Here is an 11370-nt window from a genome sequence, read left to right as displayed (position 1 = left end):
GTTACCTTGCAGTGAGTAATTAAAATTACACTATCTCTTCCAAATAGCCCAAATACCATCTTCAGGGAATAGATTGATTGCATCACATACCTTTTTAAACTATACCATTGCTATTAATGGAACTTAAACAGGCAATAGGGATGACATTTCACCATAATTTTATAACATGGACATGCTTAGGTGACCTCAGGGGTCGGTCCTCTCCCCCCTGCTATTTAATATCTACATGAAACCGCTGGGTGAGATAATCCAAGGGCATGGGGTGAGGTATCATCAGTACGCAGATGATACCCAGCTTTACATCTCCACCCCTTGTCCAGTCAGCGAAGCAGTGGAAGTGATGTGCTGGTGCCTGGAAGCTGTTGGGGTCTGGATGGGTGTCAACAGACTCAAACTCAACCCTGAAAAGACGGAGTGGCTGTGGGTTTTGCCTCCCAAGGACAATTCCATCTGTCCGTCCATCACCCTGGGGGGGGGGAGTCATTGCCCCCCTCAGAGAGGGTCCCCCTCAGAGAGGGTCCGCAACTTGGGCGTCCTCCTCGATCCACAGCTCACATTAGAGAAACATCTTTTGGTTGTGGCAAGGGGGGCGTTTGCCCAGGTTCGCCTGGTGCACCCTATTTGGACCGGGAGTCACTGCTCACAGTCACTCATGCCCTCATCACCTCGAGGCTCGACTACTGTAATGCTCTCTACATGGGGCTACCTTTGAAAAGTGTTCGGAAACTTCAGATCGTGCAGAATGCAGCTGCGGGAGCAATCATGGGCTTTCCCAAAAATGCCCATATAACACCAACACTCCGCAGTCTGCATTGGTTGCCGATCAGTTTCTGGTCACAATTCAAATTGTTGGTTATGACCTATAAAGCCCTCCATGGCACCAGATCAGATTATCTCAGGGACCGCTTTCTGCTGCACGAATCCCAGCGACCAATTAGGTCCCACAGAGTGGGCCTTCTCCGGGTCCCGTCAACTAAACAATGTCATTTGGCGGGGCCCAGGGGAAGAGCCTTCTCTGTGGCGGCCCCAGCCCTCCAGAACCAACTCCCCCCCGGAGATTAGTTGCTTTAAGAGTGACTTAGTCAATGGTTTAAAACAGCAAAATGAGAGGGAGATAGGTGGATTGAAGGACACACAGCCCTATTACTGATTTGGCCTCATTTCTATTATCATACAGAAGTGAATACACCTTATGAGAGTGTGAGTGATAACACCAAACTTAACACACCTCCTCCCCTTCACATCTGAGATTTTGTACTACTAGCATGTCACAAGGGAAGGAAATTGGCTACTTGGGCCCTATTTGGACATTATTACTTAGGGATATAGTCACTTTTGTTGCCAGCAGTTTAGGCTATGTGTTGCGTTATTTTGAGGAGACAGCACATTTACACTGTTATACAACTGTATACTCACCACTTTACATTGTAGCCAAGTGTCTTTTTTTCAGTATTGTCACATGAAAAGATACTTAAATATTTACCAAATGTGGACCGGCGTACTCACTTCTGTGATATATTGTATATACACCTGCAGCTTTGACTTTTGAAAGCCACAACAAAACTGCATTTTATAATCAAGTGATAGATTTTATGGATTTTATTCCCTTAATCCAACTTAGCCATCACAATACAACAAAAGGCATAAATATTTGAACCAAGATACAGTCTATACCAGTGATGGTGAATCTATGGCACAGGTGCCACAGGTGGCACACGAAGCCATATCTGCTGGCACGTGAGCTGTTGCCCTAGCTCAGCTCCAACATGCATGAGTGTGCTGGTCACCTGATTTTTGGCTCACACAGAGGCTCTTGGAGGGTGTTTTTACCCTCCACTGGCTCCAGGGAAGCCTTTGGAGCTTGGGGAGGGCAAAACACGAACCTACTGGGCCCACCAGAAGTTGGAAAATAGGCTGTTTCCCGCCTCCAGAGGGCCTCCAGGGAGTGGGGGACGCTCTTTTCACCTTCCCCAAGCATTGAATTATGGGTGGGGGCACTCGCACATGCACAATAGCGCACGCCCACTCTTTCAGCACCCTATGGAAAAAAGGTTCGCCATCACTGGTCTATACCCACCTTCACCCCTCTTTGACCCAAGAACAAATTGTCTGTGTACATCTCTCTTTTACACACACACACACACACACACACAAAATATCTATCCAGAGTAAAGCAGCCTATTGAATAAGTCACTTTTAAAAAAACTTGTTGATTGTAGCTGCAAACAGCCTTCAGTTTGCTCTCATCAGTATTGTTTCCCCTTCACAAAACTTACCAATCCCTGCCTCATTACCAATACCTAAGCTGTGCATGGAAAATTGGTCTTATTATTTCTACTATCATTTTGTAAGCATTGCAATTTCCCAAGTAGAGACAGATGCCATGTTTTGTACAATTAACTGTTAGGTAACACCTAACAGTTAATACCTTAAAGCAGAAAAAGATAAAGCAGATGCAGATATTTATTTATCGGATTTGTATGCCTATTGCAGATAAACATTACAATTGCCCTAACGGTTGTATACCACCTTACCTTTGTTTTCTTTCCTGGACAGAACAGGACAGATGGGCACAGTTCTTAAGAATGAATGTGTAACCAAGTTATTTTTTTTGTTCAACGCTCAGAAGCAGTTTAAGACAGGGGCTCCTGTTCTGCTTTGTAGAAAGCTAGTTTCCTATGTATTTTAATTATTAATTAGGTGGGTCAGAACCACTCATAAAGAAAAACCACATTTGACCCCTTAATTGTTAATTTAACTATGATTACAAATATAAGAAAAATATTGATTTCCTTCCTTCCTTTTTTTTGCGACTGTGCTTCTCTGAGCCCCATTGTCATTTCAAACCATCTTCAACAAATAAAATCATAGACAAATAATTTGAACAACTTGCACATGTTATAGGCTTTTGTTCTTTTTGATCAGGGGTTATCTAAACAGTTTTTATATGAATAATGTTTGACATGCTTACAATAATATATTTCCCTCTGGTGGCTGTTTGGGAGATGGTGCTAATCAACTGTTTAGCTGAAACAATAGAATATTGCAGTGGACACAGGAAGCAAGTTGAAAAGTATTATCAACCTCTTTCCCTAAAATCACCTTTAATGACTATTGGTTTCATTTTATAACAACATGGATAAAGTAAAGAAAACAGGAAACTTGTTATTCAGATTTGAGTTTTTATTTTCATTTTTTTTGCAATAGTTTCAGGCCAGGATTAGGACATCATGCTAATATAAATGAAAATAATTCTGAAAAGGCAATTTGTAAAAATAAGTTTCCTTCCATTCTGCAAAAAGGGTATTAATTTTTTTTCTCACGAAGTTCCTTTTTAGAAACCATATATTACATTACTAAAATGTCAGTATGTGTAATTTGGAAAGAATGTAGACATGTATTTTGCTTAGAACTGTTGTAATACATACAATTTATAATTAGTAATAGTAACCATGAATTTTACAACTAATATCCTAAAATAATTATCCTTTTTGCATTGATACTATAAATGGAATGGTGACATGGAAAACTGGTTTAAAATCAAGACCTCTTTTCCAATAGATATGCACACTCTACTACCAAGGCAATCAAATCCTGTAGTTAACAGTTATGTAGGATAATATGCACTATATTATACACTGGTATACCTACTTTTTTGAGGGGAAAAAGGAAACATTTGGCATGTAAACACATTCATGTATTACAAAACAAATAAACCAGTTAAACTGAAATAAGGAAACTGGGCAAATATTTTAGAATCAATAAACCACATATCATCTCATATTTGTAAATAAAAGGTAAATGGAGTCCTTAACATGCCGTCTTTTGTCTACAGATGGGAAGAAGTAGAGAAGCAAAGCTTCAAGGTATATGGGTTAGAGCCATCTGTAAAATGCAAAAAGAAACTCAAGAGTTAGAAAAATACTACAAGTTTTAATCTTTAAAATAGCTTGCTCATCACAAAATTGTAGTTTTAAACTAAATTGAGAAGGAAAATAGTAAACTTATGATTGTTTCACTTGTTGTGAGCCGCCCCGAGTCTTTGGAGAGGGGCAGCATACAAACCCAAATAAATAAATAAATAAATAAATAAATAAATAAATAAATAAATAAATAAATAAATAAATAAATAAATAAATAAATAAATAAATAAATAAATAAATAAATAAATAAACAAACAAACAAACAAACAAACAAACAAACTACTTTGAGCTAATTTTTTATAAACACGGTTTTATAGAAATATGGCTTTTTTTTTTCTGAAGAGAGCAATTTTCCTGCATTTTCTCACATCTACATTTCTTTCATAGAAATCTCACACGAATATAACATTCAAAATGCAGTACCTTCTTGCTAGGAACATGCAGTATTTTAGTTTGCAAATAAAACCACCAATGTTACTAGGACAGTTGCATGGGGTAGAGATCAGTTTATTTCTAATCCTAAGTTACTGAGTCTTCGAAATGGACAATGTCATAGGTTTAAACAGTAGGTCACAATTCCTTAGGAGTCCGTGAGACAATCAGAAGGAAGTTACAACTGTGCATCAAGCTGAATCACTGTCTAGACAAGCTGGCACGCCCAAGTACAAATGAGAGCAAGCAAGAGGGCAGTCTGATATCTTACACAGGCAAAAAGGCTCATTGGCAACACTAGCTCCTGCTATGCCTAAACAGTCAATAGTTAGCTTTTTCAAGAAAATTGGATTGTTTATTTTTAATTAAAGATTGCATTTTATAAATTGCAAGATACTAACACGAGTCTACGGAGAGGGGCGGCATACAAATCTAATAAATAATAATAATAATAATAATAATTATTATTATTATTATTATTATTATTATTATTATTATTATTTTGTTTTATATGTAGATCAAAATGGAAGTAGTAAAAAAAATAGTATACTTTCTGCTGAACAGTAATCCAGTTTTGGTTTTTTTTTACTGGGGGTGAAGTCTGTACAAGTTTGCCATTTACACCAACAAGTTTAAAAATTATTGGACTATTCATGCCCTGGAGATTATTCTTTCTCAGTCAAGGTAATAATTTATTACATAGGAGCAAAACTTGTTATTTGCCTCTGTTTTAGACCTAGATTTAAGTGTAAGCATCTTTATCATACTGTAATTGATAATACTATCTTGCAATAAATGGTTGCAATTCTATATACAGTGATCCCCCGGTTATTGCGTCCCCGACCATTGCGAACAGGGTAATTTGCGATTTTTGAACCCGGAAGTCAAAACACCATCTGCGCTTGCGTGCCCTTTTTTCTATGGGCACGCATGCGTAGATGGCGCCGGGCAAATCAGCTGCTGGGCGGCTTCCCTGGGTCTTCTCCTGACTCCTAAAGCGGGGAAGTTCGCCAGGAGTCAGTGGAGAAGCGGCGTGCCTGTTTTAAAAGATCGGAGCTGGCCTGGGGGGGCTTTCCAGCAACCCACGAGCCCCCAACCCGGGCTCGTGGGTTGCTGGAAAGCCCCCCCGGGCCGGCTCCGATCCCCCAGGCCGTGTCTCCTTCTCCCTCCTCCTCCTCTTCTTCCCCGCTCTTCCATCCATCGCCGCCGAAGTCGCCAGGAAGGGAGAAGAGTCAATGAACGGCGCCAGCCGCCGCCTCGCCCAACGCAAAGCGCAAGAGCCCAGACCCGGAGGCAACCCGCTCGCTGTCCGCGGCGCTTCGAGTTTCTCCTCCCGGAGGCGCACTCGGCGCTCGCTGCAGCCGAAGATCCGGGTTTCCCCTTTCCGTGGGCAGCGGACGAAGGAACCTTCCCTGGGTCTTCCCCCGCTGCAGCGAGCGCCGAGCGCGCCTCCGGGAGGAGAAACTCGAAGCGCCGCAGACAGCGAGCGGGTTGCCTCCGGGTCTGGGCTCTTGCGCTTTGCGTTGGGCGAGGCGGCTGGCGCCGTTCATTGACTCTTCTTCTCCCTTCCTGGCGACCTCGGCAGCGAAGGATGGAAGAGCGGGGAAGAAGAGGAGGAGGAGGGAGAAGGAGACACGGCCTGGGGGATCGGAGCCGGCCTGGGGGGGCTTTCCAGCAACCCACGAGCCCGGGTTGGGGGCTCGTGGGTTGCTGGAAAGCCCCCCCCAGGCCGGCTCCGATCGTTTTAAAACAGGCGCGCCGCTTCTCCGCTGACTCCTAAAGCGGGGAAGTTCGCCAGGAGTCAGCGGAGAAGGGGCGCGCCTGTTTTAAAACGATGGGAGCCGGCCTGGGGGAATTAGAGCCGGCCTGGGGGGGCTTTCCCTTTCAGGGCGGGCGAGCGGCGGGCGCGGCAGCAGCGAGGAGTTCGCGTGGGCGGCGGGGAAACCCCAATCTTCGGCTCCTCGCTGCTGGGAAGTAAAAACACCATCTGCGCATGCGCAGATGGTGTTTTTACTTCCGCAGCGCTACTTCGCGAAAACCCGCTCGTTGCGGGGGGTCCTGGAACGGAACCCTCGCAACGAGCGGGGGATCACTGTATATTTATCTAATAAACACTATGCAAGCATACACTGCTCAAAAAAAATAAAGGGAACACTTAAAAAACACAATGTAACTCCAAGTAAATCAAACTTCTGTGAAATCAAACTGTCCACTTAGGAAGCAACACTGATTGACAATCAATTTCACATGCTGTTGTGCACATTCAACTTTGTACATAATAAAGTATTCAATGAGAATATTTCATTCATTCAGATCTAGGATGTGTTATTTGAGTATTCCCTTTATTTGTTTGAGCAGTGTATTTATTTCTAATGCATTTATGCAATTATTAAAATAGTTCATAATATTGCTTTACCATAATCGGTAAAATAAATAATATTATCATAATTGTTAAAGCAAATTTCTTTAGCCACTGGATATTTAATATGCTTGTTAACTAGCTTTTAAGATATGCTGAGGATCTGTAGCACTGTTTTCCAAATGTAAACACCACAGTGATGGCTAATAGGTTTGCCATCACAGACCTAGAGAAAACCTCTGGCCAATACAGAACAAAATTACTATCCTCTCCCACCTAGCACAGGGGTGTCAAACTCCATTTCATTGCAGGTCACATAAGGTTGTGTTTGACCTCAGGGGATGGGGTGGGTGTGGCCAGGGTGGACATGATGAGACCAGCTCAACATCACCCGTGTTAGAATGCCTGTGCAGCCCGAGCGCTCTGCCATTAAAAATGGGCTCTTGAGCTCTGTTTATGGCTATGACAGCTTCCTGCAACCCTCTGCCAGCTAAAATGGAACTCAATTTTCACTGGCAGAGGCACCGCAGGCCAGTCCTTTGCTGCTTCCAGGGGCCAGACCTAAGCACCCTGTGGGCCTGATCTAGCCCCCGGGCCTTGAGTTTGACACCCCTGATCTAGCAGGGGGGAAAAATGGCTTTCTCTGTTGTGGCTTTCTCCCTCTTGTAACATCATCCTTGAAGAGATAAAGTTGGCCACCACTTTGACACTCTTGAAAGGCGCTGAAGTTTGGCCAATGGGCCTGGGGGCAAGAGAGTAATATGGAGCCCACCAAGTGGCACATTTGATTGTTGCTGCCAAGATGAGGGGAAAGGTGAGGGCTACGGCATCTATATTGTTTTTATACTGGGTTTTATCTTTGACAGTTGCCAGGAGCCACTTACAGTTAGTTGGCCAGCCATACAATTTTTCATCAATCTGTCAGTCAGTCAGTCAATCAATCAATCAGACAATCAATCAAATAGATTAAAATGCAGTAGACCCAATGGCATTATGAATGCTAATTTCTGCAAATTATACTTCCCTGCCCAACATTATCTAATTAATACATCCTCAACAAACATGATGTGAAGATTATTTCACAGTGATACTTACTAGGCACTCTTATCTGGTAGTGATTGAGTACTGTAAGAGCTTCCACTGCAACTGTCTTGCATTCCCATTCCAAGAGACCAGAAAGTGTTTTAGCTGATGCTGGCAAAATAAAGAATTACTGTAAATGTTTTGCTTTGCTTTTTCTCTGTCAGAATCATTTGCCCAGGTTTTTAAAAATATTTTTAAATAATAAGTGAAATTGTTTTCTGTCACATTAAAGGCATGTTTAATAATACTCCAAAAAACTGTCCATGAGAACCCCATAAGCACACCCGAGCTAATATCTAACAGTGTTCTCCTTCAAGTAATATTCACTTACGTTTTGGATCAAATACTTTATATTTGATAAAAGATAGGACTTCATGATCATCACACAACTGTAACAATAAGAAAACAAAAAATTGGTTGCTAAACAGCAAGACTCAATGCTAGAATGATTCACAAATACTTCGTTATGAAAGATTGAGACAACAAATACTGAATTATTACAATGAGGCAGGGTAGAAATATAATAAACATAATTGTTTAAAAATAAACAGTTTTAGGTAATCCTTGCTTAATGACAATTCAAAGTTATGGTAGAACTAGGTCTGAAGTGGAGGCCTGGCAGCAGCAATAGCAGCTGTCTTAGACTCTTGAAGCACAGCTTTCTATTTCAACTCCTATGCCACCAGCACCAAGAAATGCTGTTGTGCAGGGGAGTTCAAGAAGATACAGTCCCTGAACTTCCAGTAAGGGTTTATGGCAAACTAGATGTCTCTGAAGGACTGAAGAACAATACTGCAGACCAATTGATAGCTGGAGGGTGGATTCCAGATGGTGATTTCATTTCAAAAAAATTGCAATCTAGACAGCAACTCCTGAATAGACAGCAGAAGTCATAACTTCTGCAGTCAGTTTGTAAATTGAATGACTGAAAGTCAAGGGATTTCAATGTTGCTCACAACCGTAACGCAGCCACAATTATACAAGGTTGACTCAGCCTTCCATCCTTCCAAGGTGGGTAAAATGAGGACCCAGATTATGGGGGCAATATGGTGGCTCTGTTAAACAATGCTATTGCTAACATGTTGTAACATGCGACATAAGAATCAAATAAATAAATTAAATAAATAAATAAATATACGAACTTTGATCAAGATTTAAAAATCTTTTTTGCAATTACCTAATTGCTTTCCAGTTATTAGGAGCCTTCAGAGACATGATTTACAGTGCTCAACCTTTCAATCCTCAGTGAAAGAAATTTTGAATATAGGAATAAGGACTTTCAAAAATTATTAAATAAAGTTATTAAAGTTTAATAAACAGCAAAATGGTGAATAGAATGTTCATTTTGAGAAGTGGTAAATGAATTAAGAGTGCAGATGGATAAGAAATAAGATTTATTTGTTTGTTTGTTTGTTTGTTTAAACTTCTATGCTGCCCAATCCCAATTGGACTCAGGATTATTATAATATTAATTATAATCTTTCCCATGGGAAAATGTCATTGTTTTGAATTCTAAAAATAAATCAAATCTGAAGGTTGAAAGCTGGATAGAACAAACGGGAGTTAAAGATTATAATTACAAGAGAAGAACATTTAAATTTGATTACTAATATAGAATGGAAAAAATACTTTAATCATATATTTTAAATTATAAAGATATACTGAACGATATTTGTGAACAATCAACTCAGAAATTAATTTAAGAATATCTGACATTTTAGATAACGATCCTTAAAATATGTTATGGAAAAAGAATAACTGAAACTGACAGGAAAGAAGATTTAAAATTGACAGGCTACAAAAAGATATATAAAAAGGTGTAAAAATAATTAGATTTTGTAGCTTGATTATTGTTTAAAACCATGGTCTATTCTTACCTTTACAAAGGTCTCTTCAGTCACACATAGGGGTACATTGTAGTAGTGTAATACACAAGAAGGTGGCTGGATGATGTTCTTGGATGCTTGGCCAGCACTTGTAAAACGATTGTTCTTGCTCATTGCAAAGTCTTTATAACTGCTTGTCCCATCTTCCAGCTCAAATATTTGACTAGGAACAACTGAATGCTGCTTGGATACACTGCAATTAAAAAATAGTCAAGAAAACACCTTTCACAATAATCAGAAAATTTTACTTAATTAGCTTGTAAAGTTTAATTATACTCAATAGATTGATTAACCTTTCAACTATTGCAGTAAAATACTCTTATCATATTATAAGGAAAGTCAATGAAATGATGATTGTAAATATTCTGATGCTTTGCATGTACACCGAGAGCTTCTGCACTAGAAACAAATTCCTTTTGTGTTTAATCACACTTGATCAAATACAGTACCTTATTCCTATTTTAGTCTAGTCCAGTCCTTTTTTCTATTCTATTCTATTTATTTTTCATATTCTTAATCACCCCTCAGAGATGCTCTGAGCAGTGTACAAAAGAATGAATAAAAATAAAAAACATTAAAATCAGAATAATTTAAGATTAAAGAGTTTTAAATTTTTTAAAATAATATAAAATTTCAAAAGGTGAAACATTCAAAAACTGGGGTGGGCGGGTTAAGCGGTTAATACAGGGCTGAGTAGGGGTTCTCACTGAACCGGCTAGCCTCACAGTTGTGTGGGACAACCAGTTGTGGGGTTTCGACCACTTTATGAAAGGTCAAAAGATTGGGGGCTTTCATCACCTCTGAGGACAGGATATTTCACAATGCAGGGTCATCAGCAGAGAAGGTGTTCTTCCTAGACTCTGCCAGCCAAAATTATTTGATAGACATGGTCTACAGCATATGTCTCTGCCTGAACATGTGGAATGGGGTGATGTGATGTGGCAAAGCTGGTTCCATAGGTAACCTGGCCCTATGCCATGTAAGCTTTATAAGTGGCCACCAATATCTTGAACTGAATCCAGAAGCAAACTGGCATCCAGTGCAGTTCACAGAGCTAAGATGTTATATAATTTAATTTAATTTAATTTATTAGATTTGTATGATGCCCCTCTCCGGAGACTCGGAGCAGCTCACAACAATCACAACAATATACAAATCCAATATTTAAAAAGAAAACAAAAACATTTTAAAAACCCATCATTAAAAACCATACAATACAATCATACCATTCATAAAAGCTATATGTAAAAGCTATAAGTCAGTATGGCTTGCACAGCTACATTCTGCACCAGCTGAAGCTTCTAGATACTTTTGAAGGATTAGCCCCACTTAGAGCGCATTGTAATAGTCCAATGGGGAGATGACCAGGGCATGAGTGGCGGAACAGAAGGCTTCTTTGTCCTGGAAGGGGCATAACTGATACACAATGTGGAGTTGACAAAGGCCCCCCTGGCCATGGTTGCTACCTGCTCATTGAGCAGGAGCCCTGAACCCAAGAGAATCCCCAAGGTATGCAACAGGTGGTCCAACCTCATCCAGGACCTAAGATGATAATCTCCTGGATACAGAGAAGTCAACCCATACACACTCTGTTTTACCAGGTTTCACTTGAAGTTTGTTGTCTCCTATCCAGGCCCCCACAGCGTCCAGGCACTGTGAAAGGACGTCCATTGCTATAAAGACATAT

The 11370-nt window shown here is 40.5% G+C and overlaps 1 protein-coding gene across 2 annotated transcripts in view; it reads right to left on the bottom strand.

The window, feature by feature from the left end:
* Positions 1–3168: 3168 nt before the first annotated feature.
* Positions 3169–11370, bottom strand: part of HNRNPLL (heterogeneous nuclear ribonucleoprotein L like) — a 39684-nt gene continuing 31482 nt past the window's right edge. For both annotated transcript variants that reach the window (XM_070734700.1, XM_070734701.1), the window contains exons 10-13: positions 9675–9876; positions 8129–8186; positions 7810–7908; positions 3169–3885 (exon numbers count right to left, since the gene is read on the bottom strand). In XM_070734700.1, coding sequence (XP_070590801.1) covers positions 3830–3885; positions 7810–7908; positions 8129–8186; positions 9675–9876 — 415 coding nt within the window. In that variant the 3' untranslated portion in view covers positions 3169–3829. The remainder of the gene's footprint in view (positions 3886–7809; positions 7909–8128; positions 8187–9674; positions 9877–11370) is intronic.

Source organism: Erythrolamprus reginae, chromosome 1 (genome assembly GCF_031021105.1).
Source record: "Erythrolamprus reginae isolate rEryReg1 chromosome 1, rEryReg1.hap1, whole genome shotgun sequence".
NCBI classification, from domain to species: Eukaryota; Metazoa; Chordata; class Lepidosauria; order Squamata; family Dipsadidae; genus Erythrolamprus; species Erythrolamprus reginae.
The sequence above is the reverse complement of the archived record's forward strand: the minus strand, read 5'-3'. Positions and strand labels throughout refer to the sequence as shown.